General features: G+C 38.8%; 1 protein-coding gene across 1 annotated transcript in view; it reads right to left on the bottom strand.

Moving 5' to 3' along the window:
• si:zfos-2326c3.2 (mitogen-activated protein kinase kinase kinase kinase 4) overlaps window positions 1-23,461 on the bottom strand; it is a 116,780-nt gene that overhangs the window by 73,167 nt on the left and 20,152 nt on the right. Inside the window, exons 4-10 of the mRNA XM_059345611.1 lie at window positions 21,334-21,459; window positions 21,085-21,195; window positions 18,506-18,596; window positions 18,192-18,322; window positions 14,585-14,639; window positions 14,380-14,458; window positions 3,159-3,331 (exon numbers count right to left, since the gene is read on the bottom strand). Coding sequence (XP_059201594.1) covers window positions 3,159-3,331; window positions 14,380-14,458; window positions 14,585-14,639; window positions 18,192-18,322; window positions 18,506-18,596; window positions 21,085-21,195; window positions 21,334-21,459 — 766 coding nt within the window. The remainder of the gene's footprint in view (window positions 1-3,158; window positions 3,332-14,379; window positions 14,459-14,584; window positions 14,640-18,191; window positions 18,323-18,505; window positions 18,597-21,084; window positions 21,196-21,333; window positions 21,460-23,461) is intronic.

The raw sequence follows: 23,461 nt of genomic DNA, 5'->3' as shown, positions 1-23,461 counted from the left end.
CCTCAATCTAGAGTCAATCAGGAGAGGTGTTCAGCACTTTCTCTTCTGTAGCCGTGTTTCCATTCTTAATTCCAGTGGGGATTAAGCACTTTTCCATCAACTGGGTAGTGAATTAACTAGGCGATCTAAAGTGTAGCTTTTTCAGAAGTTGGAGGTATAGGCGTTTTAATGGTACAACGGATAGTAACATCTTGTCCTGTGTATTAACGTATGTATTCCCAGAGTACTCGCACTTTTCTTTGCTCTCTCTTTCACAGGCTGTGGATCTGTGGTCCTGCTCGGCATCACTCCTGCTGGTCTCACTGCCGTGGATCTGGTTCGGCCCCAGATGGGAATGCTCCTCTCCTGGTCCACTCTACACTCACCATCACTACTGGCCAATGGTGGAGCTTCATCACCTGCTGCTGTCTCCTCCCAGAACTCCTGCTCCTCTCTGTCTCTCTCTCAACCGTCTCTCCATCCTCCCTCCCTCTCCCCTTCATCCTCTATCTACTCTATTCCACTCTGTTGATCCTGTACAACAACATCTATTGACATCTGTCCGTCCTGGGAGATGGATCCCTCCTCTGTCTCTCCCTGAGGTTTCTTCTTCTTTTTCCCCTGCTAAAAGGGATTTTTGAGGAGTTTTTTTGGGGTATACAAATAAAATTGACTTGACTTGACTTAATCCACCAGTAAACAGAGAAGAAGAAGAAGAAGAAGAAGAAGAAGAAGAAGAAGAAGAAGAAGAAGAAGAAGAAGAAGAAGAAGAAGAAGAAGAAGAAGAAGAAGAGGTTGGAAAGGTGGCTAACAGGGAACAAAACAAGTCGCCTTGGCCATCTAATCCATGTACAACAGAACCTAGTATATGACGGCTGCGTTCAGTGAATGCGATTTTGCATTGTGTTACAGGAATAGTTCATGTCTATAGTATGAATAGTTTGGACATTAAGGACATTAGTAGTTAGTATGCTGTGTAAATCACAGAAATATTCCGCTTTATATGTGTTTTAAACTTATTTACCACATCTAAGTTCATTGATCAAGACTCCCGGTCTGTTTGTGTTGCAGTTTCACTACACACAGATTCCCCTCCCTCTCTACAGTGGGCGGGGATATAAAATCAATCACTTAACATATATAATATTGTTGATTTCTTTACATGAAGCCGACATGAAGCTCACAGACAGACCGGTAGCCTTGATGTGTCCATGAACATGCAGTTAATACGTTCAAAACACATATAGAGCGGGATACTTGTGTGATTTAAACAGCTGTCTATGCAGATTATGCTTCAGCTAATGCAACGGAAGACTGAGTATGGGCTGAAATATGTGCCACCAGAAACTGAATTTGAATTATTTATATTTTAATTTGAATTGTTTAACTTGAATAACTGCATTGAAAAACTGAATTTGAATCAGATAATTTGAATTTGTATTGTTTAATTTGAATCATTGCATTGAAAAACTGAATCTGAATTGTAATTTGAAATTGAATTTATTGGTTTGGAACTGAACATTCAGTTCTCACAATTCAAATTCATTTTGCAAAATTTAATTTAAATTTTCTGCGACAAACATCCGGGTAGTTGAGGCAGAGCAATTGAGCGCAGATACACAGAGCGCCTCTTCGGCCAATCAGCACCTCCGTATTCTGTGCTCGATACAAATTCAAATTATGTGATTCGAATTCAGTTTTTTAATGCAGTTATTCAAGTTAAGCAATTCAAATTAAAATATAAATAATTCAAATTCAGTTTCTGGTGGCACATATTTCAGCCCATAACGGAGTCAGTGTGGACTGCATGATAGAATGATTACGAGCCACTCATGTCTCGCTCCCAGAACAACAATATCGCTTTTGCACCACCATGAGTGAAGTAAAAACACTGTCCTTATAAGGGCAATGAAAAAGTGGTTGCAAACAGGTGCATAGAAGACTCAGTCAGTCACATACAGACCCGTGTGTACGGCTGACCTCTGTCAGTCCTCAGGAGTTTGGTTCAGTTTGGGAAATTTTACTTGCTCTTTAATGTCAGCTAGTGGCGGATTAGTCATGTGATTAGAATGTTCGCTACATCAGAATTCAAGTGTTTCCATATCCCATCTGGCTCATGAACTATTTTGCATGGGGAAGTTTTGCTTCCACTCAGATTTTCTAATGTGACACTTAAAGAAATAACTGAATGACTATACGTGGCTTATGTTTCATAGAGTAAAACATTTTGTTTTTTATCTAGTGTTTGTGTGCATGTGTCTGAATTTGAGACTGGGAAAGTATGGGATCACTTATGTCTGCTTGTATGTGTGAATGAGTTTTGAATGCAGTCCTTGCTGAACCACCGGAACACTTAAAACAAATGAAATCCATACTTTAGTCCCTGCTTCCACTGAGCTACCTTCTAACTCCACGGACAAACAAACACATCAAACAGAAAATATCAGCAAAGGTTCTCCATCAGGATACCAGCCCATGGCAAAATTCCCTACAATCATCATCATCATCACTGTAAGTCATCCTACATCAGCTGAATAATTGAGCTGTTAATGCAAGAAGTGCATTTCTTACTGACTCACTGGAACCAATTTGAGTTCTGCTGCTTCCAAAGTTTGAATAAAAGAACTCAGGAAATCACAGGGAAAAAATCTGGCCACAGTTCATTATTTGGTCCTTTTCAAACCATAACAGCAACTATAGGAGGAATGTGTATTTAATATTCATCCATCTGCTCTAACTGTACCTGTTAGTCTATCCAGCTATATTTCCATCTACCTACAGTCATGGAAAAATTATTAGACCACCCTTATTTTCTTCTTGCTTTCTTGTTCATCTTAATGCCTGGTACAACTTAAGGTACATTTGTTTGGACAAATATAATGATAACAACAAAAATAGCTGATAAGAGTTTAATTTTAGAGCTGATATCTAGACATTTTCCATGATTTTCTTGAAAATGATTTTGGTTATTATCAAGAAAACCATGGAAAATGTCTCGATATCAGCTCTTACATTGAACTCTTATGATATATTTTTGTTGTTATCATTATATTTGTCCAAATAAATGTACCTTTAGCTGTACCATGCATTAAAATGAACAAGAAATTGAACAAAGGGTGGTCTAATATTTTTTTTACATGACTGTATCTCATGTTACTGGTTTATCTATGTCTCCTCACCTTTCTCTCTTTTCTTCCTGGTTCTATCCAAGTGATCTTTGAGCATGATGCGAACTTGTCTCTCATTAGCCAGATCTCTGATGAAAGCGTGTCTCAGCAGGGCGTCGGTGGTGGGTCGATGCAGATGGTTCTTGATCAGACAACTATCAGCAAACGACAAGAATCGCTTTGACCTGTCGAAGACAGAAAGAGACAGCCAAGAAAGAGGACGAAGGGAAAAACAAACGATAGCATGAAAAACTGAGAATGTAAAAACATATCATATCAAATAATCAGTTTAAAGCTGGAGTATGTGGATTTTTGGCATCATTATGCCATAATAATGTTTTAGCATATCGTAATTCAAGGGAAAACTGAACTTCTGCACTTTCTCTTGGTTCCGTTTGTAGGCTTTAAAAAAATCAAGCCTGGGACAGAAGGCTTGAGCCAATCGCAAGTCATTTCAGAAAGAGGGCGTTCCTATTGGCTGTTGTACAAATTCAGTTGCATCTACCCTCAAACAGTGAAAGCCTGGTTCAAACCAAGTTTATAATAGTTTTAGATTTTTCATTAGTTTTAATTTTTTCATTAGTTTGCTGGTTTTAATTATTATTATTATTATTTTTAAATGCTTAGTTTTAGTTTAGTTTTAGTGTTACTTTTTTTTTGTAATGTGGTATTTATTGGGTGCCAGATTCAATAAGGTCACACTAAATGTTGCCTTTATTTCCTTTGTCTGATCCATCTCAGCACCAATAAGTTTATTAAGTCATAAAACCAGATAGATGAAATAGATTTCATATCAACCAAAAAGGTTTACATATGAAAAAAGTTGACAAAGACGAAAACAAAGGACATTTTCACTATAATTTTACTTAGTTTTGTAACCACAAAATACAGTTTCAGTTAGTTATCTTTTTTTTTTTAAACTTTCGTTTTTATCTTTAAATTTCAGTTAACAAAAATGTGTTTTCAATTCTAGTTTTCATTATTTTGTTAACAATAACCTTGGTTCAAATGTGGAAAATCCTGCAGCAAAAGTTGCTATTTCAGCCAAAGCCGAGTCTCAAAGAGAGTCTGATAATAAAAGCAATAAAACAAGTGTCAGCATCAGCAAAATGTTTCAGAGATGGAGAGAAAAATGTTGCTAATAGTTTAGCCTTATGCTAACCGTAGCCAAAGGCTCACAGCTGCAGCGAAATCAAGTTCATGTTTGTGCAGCTAGCACCTGTCTCTGTCATCTCAAAGAGCTTTACAGGACACACACTTGCAAAGAAAGCAAGATGGTAATCACAATCAAGATCAGGATGATTGAGATGAAAGACTAGTATTCATGCAGAAAACCACATAACCCAGCTTTATTGTGTCCTAATAAATACAAATGTATTTCTTTTTAATTAATTAAAGTATAGGTTGAATGTTTGACTACAAGCCCCCTGTTACATTTTTGCTAGATGCCATCTGTAAAACACATTGTGCTTAAAGTGTCTGCTTAAAGTCATCTATCAATAAACTTGAGCTGAGAAATGGGAAGTGGCTTGACTGAGAAGAAATGTACATGTAACCCACAAACCCATACCTAATAAATAGTCTGAGGTGTTTTTATTGATTGATGATTGTTATCATGACCTTGTTGATCATTACCATGTTTTAAATTTGAACTCTTAACAAGATTGGCCTCTTTCAATCAAACAATGTGTTTAATAGGAAAAAATTTGCATGAATAAGACTTTAATTAACAGCAAAACAAAGGAATTCAAAAGCGTATAAAAACGCTTTTAACTCTTATTCACGAGCTCTTGTTTTTATAAAAACAGAGTCAGAAAAAAAGAGTGTAACAAAGTCAGGCAATGTGAAAATCAATCTGACAAAATAACATGAAAGAGAGAACAGGTAAAAGTCTCCAACAGTGAAATGTAACAGATCAATATAAAAACCAGCAGGTTCATTAGTAAAACATGTTTAAATCATTGACCGCCTCAAAAACATGCCAAAAAACATTAAATAAGTGTTTAAACTCACCTAGCGAGTGCAAACTAGTAATCACTTGTTGGATTATTAAGAAAAATCCTGTTTAAAATGTTGAGTTGAAATTTTGCTCAGAAAATATCTGCAAACTGAAACATTCCTCGATTTTGAGAGGTGTGTGTTCAGAGCATGGACAGACAAGGACAGAAAGCAGGGAAGATATGTGTGATGCTGCTTGTTGGCTTGGGGAGGCCCCGAGGTAAAAAGGTTGGAAAGCACTGCAGACCATAGGAGCTATTAAAAGCTGTCCTAAGAACTAGTGTTTCTGATTACATTAATACTGAATGAAAGACAGCATGAGTTCAACCACAAGTTCAATCTGAAGAGCTGATCCATTATATATGGGAGAGAAGGAGACAGGAGAGAGAGAGAGAGAGAGAGAGAGAGAGAGAGAGAATCACTCTGATTGAGATTGGAGATGGCAGCAACAACACTGTGTCCATTGCAAGCCCCCAGGAGGAGTGCCCGGCTTTGAAGAGAGTTTTTGTAGTGGCCTAACATGGAATTACAACATCATGTGACGCCATTGGGTCCATAAAAATGTTTTCCCATTGACCTAAATTCGGAAATAGTTGTCTGCAAATTGGTGGATCATTTTTTTGAACGTTACATAGCCGGCAAAATCGCACATTTCAATTTGATTAATTCGGTCCATTAACATTTAGAAAGAGTAAAAGAACAGCAAGATAATTTTATCACCATTCTAGTCAGCAGAGAGACAAACCACTAGCTCGGCCAGTGGAAGTCTCTAGTGCGCCTGCAATATGGGCGATACGAACATGGTGCCTATAGAATCCAGTGTTTCCCACACATAGAATGCGTCCCATGTCGTCTATTTCGCATCCCTGCATCCCTCACTTGCGCCGTTCACTTGCGTCTTAGTCCCGCCCACCGGGGATGCATGGAGACACGCAAGTGAGGGAAGCGAGGAGAGAGGAAACGATTTAAGAGACATGATACGTCCTTCCCTCCGGAGCGTCACGTGAAGCGACGTCCGTTTCTAATGACGGCGGCAGCAGATCACAGCTGGATCAGCTGTCAGTCGCTTTAACAGCTGGAGACATGCACTAATAATAATAATAATAATAATAATAATAATAACTAGAAACAAAATTCCAGGGAAATTTTGGAGTGCCACGGGACTACTGCCGGATGATTCTTGTGGCTTAAATCAGCAGTTAAACAGGGACTCTGTCCTGAGTTCACAAACACCTCATACAAGTCTGTCGGACAAACGGTTCACAAATTAGTAAAAGGGGGCGTGGCTACTCAAAGGGGGCGTGGCTTCAATCAGCAGTTAAACAGGGACTCTGTCCTGAGTTCATAGACACCTCATACAAGTCTGTAGGTCAAACGGTTCATTAGTTAGCATAAGGGGCGTGGCTACTAAAATGGGCGTGGCTACTCAAAAGGGGCGGGGTTATCAACCACCAGTTAAACAGGGACTCTCTCCTGAGTTCACAGACACTTCATACAAGTCTGTAGGACAAACGGTTCATTAGTTAGTAAAAGGGGCGTGGCTAATGAAAAGGGGCGGGGTTATCAATCACCAGTTAAACAGGAACTCTGTCCTGAGTAATCTGACACCTTATACAAGTTTGTAGGACAAACGGTTCATTAGTTATGAAAGGGGGCGTGGCTAATCAAAAAGGGCGGGAATTTATGAAACATTTTTAGTACAACTGGTCAGTGATGAGCCATCATCATGTATGACAAGTTTGAGGCAGATTGGACAATGTATGCTCAAGTTATAAGGTCTCGTGTTTCATGAAAAAACAGGTCTGTTCAGTGTGAATGTCTTCACACTGTCTTCACATTCGTCAACACGAATGTCTGTGTTGGAGGAGTGTGGGGGGGTAGGAGGTTGGGGGAGGCTTTGGTAGCTAAGCAACCACGTGACCAGGTGGAGTCGACCAATCAGAGCAGAGCAATCAACTGAAATTAACTGAAGGTGGAGACAGTTCTGCCACACTGAGCAGCCAGAGGCTGAAAAACTGAAAATTCTGGCCTCGAACAGAAAGCATTTTCGGCAAAACCATAATACCTATCATTGATCCGACTTCACTCTGAGCGTCCTGAGTTCTTCCTGAACATCTACATATATTTTTTTTTAAGAAAAATGAAAAAATAGCTTTGTTAGAGCAATCTAAAAAAACTCTTAAATCTAATTTTTTCTGGAATCCTCCTGTGTTTTTAATATGGGACACAATGGGGCAGTTGGTGCGTTTTGGTGGCACTTCTCTGTGTCCTACGCCCAAACTTTAACTCTGACAGCTTTACCAGAGGATTGTGAGTGAGAAGACAAATTGTCCTCCGTTTCTATGTATAAATTATTTCTGTAGAGTGGAATTTGCGGCCTGGAGCGCAGTTTTCAAATTTATTTTCTGACAATTCCTTCTCTCCCTCTACACTCTGCCTGATGACATCATCACTCTAGACTCTGAACATTCCGCGCAATACTCACACATGGGAAAATCGCCCTCCCCATTAGTTTGGAAAAATGGAAAACTATATATGCAATTGCTTTGAAATTTCACAGGACTAGAGTTAAATTCAGGCCCTAAAACTTTCTAAATCGGTTCGGAATTTTACGAGCAACGGTTTGCGAATGGTGAGGCCCCAAAGTTGGTGCAATGCGTTCCGGATGGGCCAAAAAGTGCACGTTTGTGCACGTTGTGCGAAAACGTGCGCGCCGATCGCTAAAAAAAGTCATTCCACACGATTCCCGATTAGGGCGCAACTTTTGACGTTTTTACTTTTCGCGATTTCTCAAAGCTGTGAGACTAGTTACGCGCCAAAGTTTTTACGGAAGAATAACCTATAAAGAATAATACACATGAGCAATAATAAGAGATGCCTCGAGCTTTGCTCGAGGCACTCTCCTTCACTGCTTGCAGTGAAGGAGAGTGCTCAGCCGTGGCACTAATAAGTGTTTTCTCTGTTTAACAAACACCTGCACATGAATAACAACCTCCATTGTGTATTTATACTGTGAACTGTGTCCAGCTCAGGGGCACGGGAATGCCTTCATATTATTTATTTATTATTATTTGCTTCTGTATATATTAGGACGACTATTAGGGCCAAGTATGAAAAAAAAAACGACCCAGGGGAGGGGGATAATACTGGTCCATGCCTCACTGGGTCCGTCCGGTGCCACACACATACACACACAGACAAACACACACACACACACACACACACTTCAAAAGGCACACGCTTCATGGCACGCGTAAAGACGCATCACATGAGAATGTCCGTGAGGAATGAAGGCTGGGAACAATAAACCTGCTGCTGTGAAATAAGTTTAGACGAATGTTACACACTGTAACTGTCAACAAGAAGCAGAGGAGGTCTGAAAGAGAGCGCTCCGTGTGAACGCGAGGAGGAGGGAGCGTCAGTCGGATCACTCTGATACAGGCCCGGTGTGGGTAATCGGGAGAATCGGGAGAGTTCCCGGTGGGCCGCTTCACTTTTGGGCCGGCCGATAATTTCTTTCTTTATTTATTTGACATTTTTCACGTTAGTCCATCTCCTCTTAAAGTACGCTAAACACGTTTTGCATTCTGACACCGCAGCCTCAGCATGGGTTGTACCATGTGAGGGAGTTCTCCCCTCCCAAATAAAGTTGGTTGGGTCCATAGCCGTCTTTCCAAAAAAGTTTTCTCAGGTAGGCTACCGATAGCTGGGCCAGCCCTATCTCAACGATACACGTTGGGGAGGATGGATGGGAGGAAGAGGCCAGGAGGGGCTGAAAAAGCCAGGTTGAAGAAAAGAAAGGCATTGGAGGAGGATGCTGCCAAATGTGCCAAGCTTACAGATTTATTTTCGAGAGGACAAACACAAGTGATAACTGGTAAAGAGAGACATAGGCTTAATGCAACGTAACTGTTCGGCTAACGTTGTAACGTGGTTAATATCGTTGAAGCGTTGTCAACCTATTCGCAAGGAAAATATTGAATTGAATTAAAATATAAGCCTTTTTATATCACCTGATATATGGCGATTCATAGACTTTGGCAATATTATGAAAATATTGATAACAAAACTCAAACTTGATCTGTGTAGGCTATGCAGTGAAATTCTTTTTTCTTTGTAGCTTCTGAGCAGCAGATAAGCCAGTCTCCTGCTGAAAATGATGAGCCCGAAATTTGCAATGAGGAGGCCATGACTACAGGGACAGGTAGAGAAGATAACAGAGTAAACAATATGAATTAAAGTTATTTAATGTAAGAAAGAGCAGTATATGACAGTCCATGATGAAGCAATATGCATTATTTATTTTATGCTTTTGTTAATTTATCAACCTACTGTATCCTTGTGGAATAGTGAAATATTTTTTGTTAACTTCTCAGCTTAAGTGGATTATTATTTAACCTTTACATTATCTGTTGAACCATGGTATTAATAAAAAAAACTACAGGATAGTAAGAGCTGAACTGTTGCTTCATTTGTCCAATTTCCACTACCATGGAAAAAGTGGGCCGGTCTTGGGCCTGAAATTCCCGGGCTGAAAAGTGGCCCCACTCCGGCCCTGCTCTGATAAAACACCTTAAACAGAGCGAGTGATGGAGAAGAAGAGACATCCCGCAGGTAGAAAGGAATGAAATGTGGTGATGTCGTAACATCACCTCATGTTATCTGTTTTTAATCATGCCATGGTGGCTGGGTCCCTCTCCCCTGGGTTCCTATTTATTTATTTTTTTTTTTCATACATGGCCCTAATACGCCGTCGTAGTAGACGATCCTGGTGATACATTAATTATTTAATATCCCAGAACATGATTGTGTCCGCTGAACACCGGCCAATATTTTATTAGGTTAGATGATGAAGGTAAAATGTAAATTATGTCACTCAGTAATGATCAGCCTCACGTGGGACTGATGAAAATGACAAACAATGTAAAAGTGTTTCTTGCTGACGGACAGACTCTCATACTCTCTACTGTTTTTTTTAAAAACTTTAATATATATATATATATATATATATATATATATATATATATATATATTATATCCAAAATAAATCTGTACGGTGGAAAAAACAGATCACGAATAGGAAAAAAAGGAAAAAGGAAAAAAAACTTCTAGAGCGATCATTCTCTTAATTTATTATTGGTTTTTTTTCCTCTCTAGGTGATTAAAAAAACTCTAACGTCTGTAACGTTAGCCAACACACAGAAAACACCACATTCACATCAATAAATAAATGTTTTACAATTAACCGGGCCGGTCTCAGAGCTCTCAAGACTCTCCGGTAACGTTAAGGCATATTCAATGGTTTCCTTAAATGCCGTTAACGGGACAAGAGCAGTCAAAGCGGCTGCTTCAAGCTAGCTACATCGAGGGTAGGTTCGCTTCCTGTTTTCAAAGTAAAAGCACAAAGTCTAACGTTATAAAGGGCAACGGGCGTTTTATTTTTGTGAATGTAACCGGAAGTGCGTTGCTCACGACGGCTAGCTTGAGTAGCGCCGAATTCGTCCGAACAAAATTGTAAACAGCTGGTATTTAGACAAATTAACGACGCACTGGGGATCTAAACGGCTACTTTCTCACCTAAAAGGGTTTAAAATGATAATAAAGTGATATATTTAAAGAATTTAGGACTTTACAGCCCTAATATTTGAGGGGATAGAGTAGACTACTATGCCCACAGTCAAATCAAAAAGAATAGACCACATTTTTCAAGTTATTATGAATATTATTATTGTTGTAGTTATCAGTAGTTTTTCTGAATGTTTCCTGCTTTAATCCAGATGAGTATTGAAAGTTTTTTTTCACGGCAAAAACGGCCTCGTCAAGAGGACAAGGAGCAGCATGAGGAGGTATCAGTCTGAAACAAAGTTGAACAGTCAAATGGCTCGTAAACGTTAATTTATCTGAATGTTCTATAGGCATCAAACAGTGGTGCTCAGGGAGAAATAGAGGAGGGCAGCAGACAAAATGCTCCTGTAAGACAGGCAGCTGCTGAAACAACAGGTGAGGTGGAAACAGAGATGTTTAGACCTTTAAATAAAAAAAAAAAAACGAGTGGGGAATTTTAATTCTGATTTGTCTGTGGCTGTTTTTTTGCTGTTTCTCAAGCAAGACTATCCATAAATGGTCCTGAACCCAAGGAGGTCCCTTATGAAGAGCACTTGAGTTGTTTTTCAGGAAGCCAAGAAAAATTAGGTGTTCTGATAGGACATGAAGCTGTGCACTAAATAGGCTACAGAATCTGAATCAGGCTTTGTTCCTTAGGTAGTTTCTTTATTTTCTTTATTTTATTTGTGTCAATATATTTTATTTTTTACATTATTTTACCAAAACAGTTAGAACAGGTTATTGGTTGAGGTAGGTCTTAAGTTAATTATTTGAAATAAAAACCTCCAATTGAAGTTGTTTTGTGCAAATCATTCCTGACACAGAATCTAAAGATTGAACTAGTTGGGGTGAGGAATGAAACCAGGCAGGGTTCTGGTAAAAATGTTTTTAGTTGTCTTCTCTTAAGTAACTTACTTTTAAAGAAGTAAGATTAAGCTGAAATGCTGTAGCTTTATAGTGTCTCAGCAGGTGACTCTGAAGAACAATAGAAACAGGTTTTTTCATGTGGCAGCTTCAGAAAGTGTTGAACACCGCCCGCTGCATCCACCCGATGACCGACTGCACCACACTGTGACACTCGATTCACCCAACGGTGTCAGTGGAGCACCACACATTGCTACCTGGTCTGTGGGAAACACTGGAATCCTTAGATCTCCTAGTTTATATGATACCAGTATATTACTCAAAGTGAGCCCGCTACGGCCTCCGAAAAAGAAAAAAAAACGGCGAAAATGCTGACACGTAATAAACGCTAAATATTGATACTCTGCAGCCATGAATCGATATAATACTTCCACGTATAAATACTGTGATACTGTGCTGTATCGACTTTTTCCCCAACCTCTATTATTTACAAATGTGTTTAATGTCATAAAACAAAACGAACATCTCTTCAGCTTGTGTTAACCACTGACCTTATTTCAGGCATCTAACCAAAACAAAACATTCAAAAAGTGTTAGAGGACAGACCCCAGGGAGCTAAAATGCTAACTTAAACTAACTGAAGCATCATTTCAGTTATTATTTTAATATTGCTCTAATCAGTGTTTCCAGACACAATATGTCACACATGGTGTCTATAGATTCCTTAGATCTTCTAGTTTCATATGATTCCAGTATCTCCAGTATATTCCTTAAAGTGAGCCTCCTACTGCCTCCCAAAAAAAACAACTGGAAAAATGCTGACATCCCGGCAGCTGAAGGAACACTAAATATTGATACTTGGCGGTCATGAATTGATATAATATTGCCACACAAAATACTATGCTGTATCAATTTTTTTCCCCACCTCCTTATTGAAGATGACCTAATTCAACTGCACCAACACTCTATGAGGACGTGGTCTTGGTCTGGTTCCAAACAAACTCTGGAGTGGTTCACATGAGATGAAAAAGTGATCTGATCTCTATCCAATCCAACTATAAGGTGTTGTCCACAAGTTTTCTAAAGCCTGATTTCCACCGGGCGCGTTACTGCAGCGTCACGTCAGCGTCGCGTATGACGTTGCAAATAGGTAACACTCTAATCAATGAGAGCATTTCCACCGGGCGCGTAGCGTAACGTTACTGCAGCGTCGCGTCAGCGTCTCTACGCGAGCATTAGGTAGGACTTCTATTTCTCCGCGAGACGCTGCCAAATCGCGTGAATCTCAACAGAGCAGATCGCACCAGACAGGAAGTCCGACTCAGAATCAGCGTAAAACACTTCCGCCCCTTTCAAAATAAAACACAATACGCAGTTCATGCAGCCTAAAACTACTTCACATCAACATTATGTTACGACCGGGGCACCAGATCGGCAATCAATCAATCAAAGGGTCTCAGAGGATCGGCGACACGGACGACAAGAGACAGATTGTTGAAGTGGAACATCATACAATCATTTATGACATAACATATTGTTTTTATAAGGATAGATGGTCAGATCAACATATCTTTTACCTCAGAGAAGCAAAGTAAGTTGGTTTTTGTTGTTGTTGTTTACTTTATACACACAGTTTATCCATAGACTGTATAAATAGAGTTTAAAGTTTATCACGGGATCTTGCGGTCTCCCGTATGGTCAAGATTATCGCGTGATCTCGTTATCTCGCGTGTATACGGCCGGCTCGCTAAGCTGACGTGCTGCTGCTGTAACGCGCCCGGTGTGAATTGACAGACGCAGCAAAAGCGCTGTGGAGACGTGCTGCTGCTGTAACGCGTCCGGTGGAAATCCCCAGTAAGAGTCTTTTTCATTCTGCCTGTATAAACGACTTAAAAAAATGTTTATCATTCAATACTGGTATCATTTTTTCAGCACAACCTCACCTGATTATTATTTTGTCATTTTGACTTACTGGATCAACATTTTGAACACAAAAAAACACACAAAAACACACCAATAACACACACAAAAAAAACCATAACACACACAAATAAATGACAAAAAACATACATAAAAAACAAATAAAAACACAAAAAATACAAAAAAAATGACAAAAAAACATAAAAACACAAAAATGACAAAAACACATAAAAACACAAAAAATACACATAAAAACACAAAAAATTACACAAAAACACAAAATACACAAAAAACACACACGTAAAAACACAAAAAATTACAAAAACACAAAAATCACACAATAAACATCAAACAGAAAAGATTGCATTCAAAATGCTGAATGCACACTGCAAAATTCAATAAAATCTCTGCAAAAACTTCATTAATATGTTACACTTGGTTGAGGTGGTTTTTACATTTGCTGAAAGAGTTGCCATGCTAAATGGGACATGGAAACTTCTGGAAAAGCCAAAACTTTAGAGCAAAGCTGACAGCAGGCCCCATGCTGCTTAATTTTTATGTTGCACCATCATGAGGTGTCATGCTCCATGCTCCATTCTATTAGGTTTGTCCGATGAACATGCCTGGACATGCCAGTGACTCTGAGCTTTCAGTTCCATCATAACAAGAGAGTGCTGAGAAATATCGTTTGTCTGATGGCCAAATGCTTGACCCCAACAACAAAGACCACTTTCAAGCCGTGTTTTCAGAGCAGAAAACCTAAACCCTGCCCTCCACTTCCTGCTGTGTGTATATGTGTGTGTGTGTGTGAGAGAGAGAGAGAGAGATAGTGATTTTGTAGACTTACCATTTCTTTGATTTAAGTTTAGGTGGAGGGTTTCGTGGGATCAAAAACAGCGCTCTCATTGGATGCATGTCACAAAGAGCTATAAACAGAGATTGAGAGTAAAAGAGAGAGAGGACCGGGAGGGGACATTAATTTACATCCAGGAAAACAACTCGTTCAATGACTTCAAACAACAATGTGTGTAACAGGTGGGTTTCTAACTTACGGGGAGCTCCTTCAGCCATCTCTAAAGCAGTGATGCCTAAAGACCAGAGGTCACTCTGTGAAGGAGAGGGACAGGAAAAGGTTAAGACTGGCGCAAACACAAAGCTCAGCTCGGTTGATTTCCTGTAAACTTTGGATTTCCCCTTTATATTCAAACAGTAAATCAGTCTGTGCATAGTGTGAGAGCACAGATCCAGGAATTAGAGAAACAATTTCCAAGACTTGGAGCCAAACTTCTGGCGTTCTACAAAAGAATCAAAGAATCAGTGGATTCCTTGAAATGATGTACTGGACTTTATAAGTCAAAGTCTGATTACTTCCAGAAAAGCATACAATTAGCTGAGATTCCACTGAGGATGTATCTGATATATCTAAACAGAAGGAATGACTGGAAACTTTTTGGAGTCCAAAAGTTTGGATGATGTTTGCTCAGCATGACAGAAGAGTTTTGGCTTGAAACATGTTTTTGTTTTTTGTCAGTCATGAAATTCTGTTATAAAACGTAATTACTTTTGTTGAATATGTGATGTAGGCTTGGACTCAACGAAAAACTCATGCATCTTGGGCTAATTGGGTAGCATCCAAGAAGCATTTGAGACAGACTGAAATCAAATGGCATTCATAATCTTTACTCCTCCCACATGTTACCAGTTTTGTAAGTGGTCTGGGACTCCAGTGGTGGCAACATATAAGGCTTGTTTCCCTTAGGTACTTTTCCCTCTAGTGAGCTGATATGGGTGTGGCTTGGGAGAGAGGATTCGCCCAAGATCCGCCCAAGATCCGCCCAACTCCACCAGTTAGCGGCTCAGGTAGCGGCTCAGAAAGTACCTACCTGCCGCTACTGAACGGCAATTTTGCACATGCATGATTCATTTGCAGACTGGTGCAAACTGGACGCTGAGGGGTTAACAGCTCCTGCTCTGACTGCAGCTGGGAGAGACTGCAGTGGGAGGACTGGGCCGCTTGTGAGTGCTTTGGGACGGCGCTACTCGTTAAGAAGAGTAGGAACTCCAATAACACCAGAAAAAGTCCCTAGATTTGTCACTAGTTGATTTTTTGAAAAAGAGTCTGAATAGAGGGGTCTGAATTGTCGGTAAATATAGCGACAAAGTTGCTAATTTGGCAACACTGCCTGCTGTGTCAGTCGGTTGTTACATTCGGACTCATCAAAACTACCTGTATGGGAACAGAGGCCGAGTGGAACTAACTAGTGGGCGGAGCCAAAACACTCAGCCACTTTCCAAAAAGTACTCAGAAGGTACTCAGTGGAAACACGCCTATACAATCATACAGAGTGTGACTGAGCTGCTGTAGCGTTTATCCGATCCCCGATCAGTACTACCAGTTAATGAATTGTGTGGGTGAGACAGCATTGGTCTGTGTCGGTGATGGAGTGGTTGGATCCTGGAAAGATGAGCCATGTGTTTGTGCGAATTATGGATAGTTATCTTGACTGTAAAGACGTTGGGATGCGTAATGAGTACTAGCCAATCAAAGCACACTAGGGCAGGACAATATACACTCCTGGCTAAAAGAATAATGCAGTTGGTAAGATTCAACTCTACCTAGTTTGGGAGTGGGGTAGACATACCAGGCGAGATCTTACTATAGCTATTCTGCTTGAAAAACTGCAGTTTAACCATGATTCAGACCAAGGTTATTATAGTTAACGAAAGTAAACTAGTAAACTAACTGAAACTGTATCGTGTGGTTACAAAACACTAAAACTAAAACCTAAACTAAAACTAAGCATTTTCCAAAAATAAAAACTAATTAAAACTGACTGAATTTGAAAAAAAAATTGACAATGAAATTAAAACTAAAACTAATGAAAAATCCCAAACTATTATAACCTTGCTTCAGACTGAAGTACGGCCAGACCTGATTTGCATGTAGCCCAGAAAAACCAAGAGGGATTGCAATCAGATTTGAGGTCTGGTCTGTATTTAATCAATACAGCTGTCTACACAGGGTCACACCCACCCCCTGTCTTGGAGGCGGGCCAACCTTAGCAGGAAATTGTCTGACATGGGAGGGTCGCCAGCTGATCTTATTCACCTGGGCCTTCCAGGCTCGAAAAGGCAGCCCATGTGTTCACTCTGTGGGAGTGCTTCTTTTCACACAGCCGAGGCACGATCTAGCGAGAAGCAATCGCCTTAACCATAGCATTATCTGTCAGAGCGATCAAGGTTTATTATGTTATTATTTTTTGATGAGAAAACGCTGCCACAGAGAGGAAATGACACCAGAAATCTACCGTTGACTGCTGTGCTGCAGGCATCATATTAGTTGATGTACAGTCTGGTAGGTAACACATTGAACTTCATCATTTTAAGGTTGCAGTTTTTCATAATTTTAAGGTTGCAGTGTGTTGTAACCCATGTGGTTGAGGAAGGCCTTGAATTGAGCGGGGGCATTTGGCGTATGCACCAGCTCAGACACCTTTAAAGTGGTGTGCAAACTCTGTACAGCAGCGTGGTAATGGTGCTGATCCAGTCTTTCTTGCTACAGCCGACATCTGGCCTCCACACATAACACACACCTATGCACTGCTGATCTACACACTCCATTGTTGTTTTGTGTTCATCTCAGTTTTACTACATTTATTTTTGTTTTATGTAAACCTGTTGGGCTCCCTCACTCAGAACATATGTTTACATTAAGTGTATTTCCTCCTTGTTGTACATTGTACTGTTAGCGTATGTTAGCATTGAGCACAGCCAAAAGGCCCTTGACTGACACTCAATACTGTGCCTGAATGCAAAAACAAAGTATATTAAGTCATATTTGATTTTTATCCAGGTATGAGACATTTGAAATGACATGTAAATGGGGCATTATTTCAGGCTAATTGCATTGCAATTAGGAATGGGAATAATTAATCGATGATCGAGTAATGGTCGTTAAGAATATGGTCGATCACATGGAATTTTTAATCGATCTGTGAATTTTTTAATTTTCATTTTATCTCTGTGTACCAGTGTATCACTGAACTGAAACAGACCAGCATTCATTAGTATTAGTTCATGAGTATTAATTTGAGCAAAACTATCTTTATGTATCAAACCTTGCTAGAATGAATTACTGAGTTTAATTTGAGCCAAAACTTATTTAAACACAAAACACATTTAAATATGAAGATTACTGTGAAAACTAACCTCATAACTAAAACATAAAACATTGACGTTATCTTAAGTTATCACTACTTGAGTTAGTGGTACAATGGACAAGAAGTCTCTTTTAGTCCTTTCAAAATAAAAGCGTCCGTTATCAAAACAGGCTTTTGCATAGTCCTGTGTATATATATATTTTATTTTACCAATGTATGCATGCAGCGTTCAATTGATTAATTGCTCGTTAACGTTATAGATAATTGAGTTGGCAAGTATCTTCAAAACGCAAATCCCTAATTGCAATAAATCCCAATCTCTTCAAGTTAAAAATGTTACCCTTTCTATTTCATAGGTTCTAAGAGGCTGATACTAAGGACAATAACTTCACTTGAATGCTTTCATTTCCTGTTGGATGCCTTAAATCACACATTCATGAAAAATGAGGATGTGCTAAATGTTTGCCACAAACACAACTATTTCTGTGTAATTAACTACCCTGTAGTCATATGTGGCCTCAGGGTTTTCTTCACAGGCGATAACCTCTGGAGCCATCCAATAGGGAGTCCCGATGAAGGTGTTCCTTCGACCGATCGTCTTATCCAGCTGTGCCGACACTCCAAAGTCAACTGCAACATAAAAAATGAGTGGGACAATTTCACAAAACAACCACAATCTTAGCTCCTTTGTGCGTCGTCTTTGCGGTCGTGTGATTTATGTTTGTATGAACGTTTGATCGCTGTGTGATTGTTTTGCCTGGAGGCACACGGATGTGCTTGGGAAACCACAGTGAATGTGTCGATGTGTCATACCCAGTTTGACTTCAGCATTCTCCGTGAGCAAAACATTTTGTCCCTTAATGTCTCTGTGAATCACATGATGGGAGTGAAGATGAGAAAGACCCTGGAAGACAAACATACGCACACATAAACACATAGATACACGCAGTCAGATGACCACTATGGCCATAAATATGTCATCGCAAACACTCCTTTAAAAGAGTAGAAGTATTATGTGTTTATTTTGAAGGAATACTGAACAAAGAGCAGGATTTATTTCAAGAATGTTGCCCTGCTATTCCCTTCAAGGAAAGATCCAAATAACCTTGCTTTAGGTAGCAGAGTGACCCCGTAGCTCAGGCTACCAATCAGTGGCACAGTTTGAGATGTGTGTGTGTGTGTTTGTACTTTCGCTTCTTCAAAGGAGGCTAAATAAACAGAGGAAGTGAGTCTTATTTCAGACTATGACTTCACCATGCTTTGCCGAGTGTCTCTGTGTGTTTGTGTGTGTGTTTGTGTGTGTGTGCAATGTTGAAACAATGAAGAGACAGCATGGCTAACAGCAACAGGGAAAACACTGGCCACGGTCCAGAGCCATTTGTCGCTCAAGTTTTATTATTATTATTAAAAATCAACTCACTGTTATTCGGTTTTCGAAAACGCCACAATCAAATACAGATATGTTGGATCTGAGTTGAGTTTATATATAGTGTTTGTGTATGTGTAGGTTTGTTACTAAAGCCACAAACACAGAAAGCAGGGCAAGCATTCTTTCTCAGGACCTTGTGATCTCTCATAATGATAACCATAACATCTTACAGACGTGTCTTTTAAACTGGCCTTTTAAGTATATAAATAAAAAAATAAATCAATTATTCCCTTGGAGTCACAGTGGGAAAACATGAGAGGGATACTGATCCCTGAACATAAAGAAATATCGCCTTCAGTTTGGGTTTTTCCCTTTGATGTTTTGGCAAAGAATCCAACACTAAAAGTAGCATCATGTTTCTTATACAACAGCAACAACTCATCCAGCCTTTAGTTTGCATCCACACGCAAATTACTACCTCCGTTTTTACCAGCACTAAAAAGGGCCTCGACCATAACAACACCTCAGGAACAAAGTTCCCTTGCTGGATCTACTACAAAACTGATCACTAACCAGGGGAGCTTCTACCCCTTCTGCTGCTTCCAGGGCGTACTTTGAAAGATTATAAAGCAGCTCAACTAATTTGAAAAATTAGAAATGATGATTTCATCAAAAGAATACATCCAAGTCAACAGTAACATCTGAACAATATATGTTGCAGTTCTGTAAAAGTGTCTTGAAAACTAGTTAGCAGGTGATCAATGATTTGATATTTGAACAGTTGGTAAAAAACAACTGGTTGAAATCCAACCACTTCCCAAAAAGTCGGGACACTTAAAACATGAATAAACACATAATGGATCAAATTCAAAATTCAGAGTCTATATTCACAAAAACACAATATCAGTTTGAAAAATAAATAACATATATTGCCTCTGTACAGTTTTCAATTCAGTCTATTTCACAAACAATGAGCAAATCTTTGCATGCTCATTTATTTACGTTTTAGACAGCATCCAACTTTATAGCAATCAGTTTTGTTGTTAGTTTTGGATAAACAGTTGAATTAGTTAGCTTTAAAGTACAGGATGAATGGTTGACATAGTTTAAAGTATTGGATAAATTCAGAAATTGATGGCTCACACTAATAGATTACCAGTTGAAAAAAGTTAACTCCATGATCTATGATAAAACAGACAAAATAGTTAGCTTAAAGTGATTGATAAATGGTTGACATAGTCATCTTAAAGTCAATGGTTGATATAGTTAGCTTAAAGTCAATGGTTGATATAGTCAGCTTAAAGTCAATGGTTGATATATTAAGCTTAAAGTCAATGGTTGATATATTTAGCTTAAAGTCAATGGTTGATATATTAAGCTTAAAGTCAATGGTTGATATATTAAGCTTAAAGTAAATAATTGATATATTAAGCTTAAAGTCAATGGTTGATATATTAAGCTTAAAGCCAATGGTTGATATATTAAATTTAAAGTCAATAGTTGACATATTAAGCTTAAAGTCAATGGTTGATATATTAAGCTTAAAGTCAATAGTTAATATATTAAGCTTAAAGTCAATAGTTGATATATTAAGCTTAAAGTCAATGGTTGATATAGTTAGCTTAAAGTCAAGAGTTGCTATAGTTAGCTTAAAGTCAATAGTTGAAATATTAAGCTTAAAGTCAATAGTTGCTATAGTAAACTTAAAGTCAAGAGTTGATATAGTTAGCTTAAAGTCAATAGTTGATATATTAAGCTTAAAGTCAATGGTTGCTATAGTTAGATTAAAGTCAAGAGTTGATATAGTTAGCTTCAAGTCAATAGTTGATATATTAAGCTTAAAGTCAATGGTTGATATAATTAGCTTTAAGTCATTGATAAGCAGTTTAAATAGTGACCTCAGGCCAAAAAGGTTGGGAAACACTGTATGATACAACCATACAATTGCATTGTGCGTATGTATGATTTTATGAGTGTGCGTGTGTTGTTGTTGTTGTTGTTGTTTTTTTAACATCAAGCTTACCCTGAGCACCTCTCGGCAGATGTAAGCTATCCAGTCCTCTTTTAAACAGTTCCCCTTGGTCTTCTTCACTAAGTCTGTGACAGAGCCAGCACCACAGTACTCCATCACCAACTAGAGGGACACATACAGAGGCACCACCAAAACAGTAATTATTAGGAGAATGATCTTGAAAGAATACACATAATAAGACAGAAACCTATGATCATTTAAAAATAAAGTCAATAGCAAAACAGATATTAGTTTACTGACCCAGAGTTGGTGGTCCTGTCCAGCAGGGCCTTTCTTAATAAAAGCTCCATAATAAGTAGCAATGTTTCTATGGTGGGAATAACTCTTCAACATGTTGATCTCCAGTTTTATCTCCTCTTCTTCCTCCTAAATGGAAAAGCAGACATCAAACTTAATGTACATTACATTTGGGTGATGAAAACAATAATGTCAGACAGTTTAATGGCCATACCAAGCTCAGTAGTAAGAAAATGTTGTTGTTGGGGTTTTTTTTACATTTTATTTATAGTTTTCTTCATGACAATACAGCAATTATGCCAATAAATGGCCATAGACAGGTGGTAGAAGACAGGTTGATCTGTTGGAATAATAATAATTAATAATAAAAAAAAAAAAGTATGTCACAGAGCACCATATAGAAGCTTTTAAGAGATCTACATAGTGTAGAATTGAGTGTCATACTTTTGCTTTGAGAGTCACTCTTCTATTTCTCCATTCTCACTTCTTGCTTTTCCCTCCTTTGAGAAATACATTAAAGTTGAAAGGTGGCACTTTATAAAACTTTTCCTTTTTATTTCTATTTCTATAAAGGCCATACAACACAAACACGTAGACATCCAGACAGAGAGCCTCTCCAGTCACTGTTGTGTAACCTCTAAATGGCCTATTTGACCTTAATTCAACTATTTCTCGTCAAAACAACTAAGGTTGGTCAGTGTTATGAGACGCGAGGACCAAAAAAAGACAGCAGAGGAAGCGGAGTGCGGCAGTTTTTGTTTTCTCGCTATAAATCCTGGAAATGACTTCTCCAATCCACTGAACCCCTAAATCTACAGGATTGGAGGAAAAGTGGAGGAGAAGAGGAGAGGTGGAGGAGCTGGATGTGGCTGTTAATCAGAAGAGAGGAAACAACAGAGAGCTTCTCCCAGCCACTGACCTCCTTTAAATCTCCACAGGACAGGGGGGAGAAAATGACAAGGCAGAGTTTGAACTTTCACCTCCATCTGTAACACAAAGCCTCCTGCCAGTGTCTGCTCTCTCTCTATGTGTGTGTGTGTGTGTGTGTGTGTGTGTGTGTGTGAAGGGAGATAATAGCCAAGCATTTCCTGCTGAAGAGTTCTTCTGCAACACAGAAGACCCAGAATCTCATCAACAGGAAACAAAACCAATGTGTCCAGTTCTGCAGTAAGCTGATTTGTGGCGAAGTATGAAATCTGACTAGTTTGTCATTCATTTTTTATGACACAATAGAAACTGCACAGAACATTCTGATTTTTTCAGTTAATCAAGGGATTATTTGGTCTATAAAATGGGGGAAATTATGAAAAATGACCATCACAACTTCTAACAGCCCAAATTCATCTTCATGTTGTGTTTTCCAATAACCAAAATTCCAAAAATTAAAGATATTCTGTTTCTGATTACATAAAACAAATAAAAGCAGCAAACCTACCTAAACTACCAATTGAGAAGCAGGACAACGATTTGATTTAATTTGCTTAAAAGTCAATAAAAGTCTACATTCATGCTCCCTCCTCTTTGAGGCTGACATTAAATACAAACTTCAGCAAACTATCATCCTCACAGTGATAATGTTGACCAGAATCACATGATAATATCAGCACTTAACACATTGTAGGTGTTAGGTTGTTGGAATGTCTTTAGTTTTGCCTGTTTTCAGTCAAAAAAACAAGTTTAAATTCTGACCTGATAATGGTGCGAGATTAAAAGTTAAGGAGCCACCAAAGTTATTACAATTCAACAATTAATTTTCAAACCATGAAGATTTTGTGCCAACACCCTAAGTAGAGGTTGAAAATACCAGAACATTTGATAAAACAATAAATTGATTAACAGAATTGTGAGATGAATTAATGCATTTTCTCTCTATCAAATAGTTGATTAATGAACTGATCAGTTGATCTCTAAAATACCACAAAAAGTCTTTTGTTGGGGTGGTCGTTCGCAGTTGGTTCAACTTGCGAATCGTCTCAGAACCAGTTTGCTCAAGAGCCACTGTATACACCTGGAAACGTCTCCGCTCTCCACAACTATAATAACAACAATGGCAGACTACATCTTCTCCCGACAATTTTTGCTCCTGGCTTTGTGAGCCTTTATTGGCATCCAAACACGACATGTACAACAC

This window comes from Centropristis striata, chromosome 12 (assembly GCF_030273125.1).
Source record: "Centropristis striata isolate RG_2023a ecotype Rhode Island chromosome 12, C.striata_1.0, whole genome shotgun sequence".
Lineage (NCBI taxonomy): Eukaryota > Metazoa > Chordata > Actinopteri > Perciformes > Serranidae > Centropristis > Centropristis striata.
This window is presented reverse-complemented; position numbering and strand designations above follow the sequence as displayed.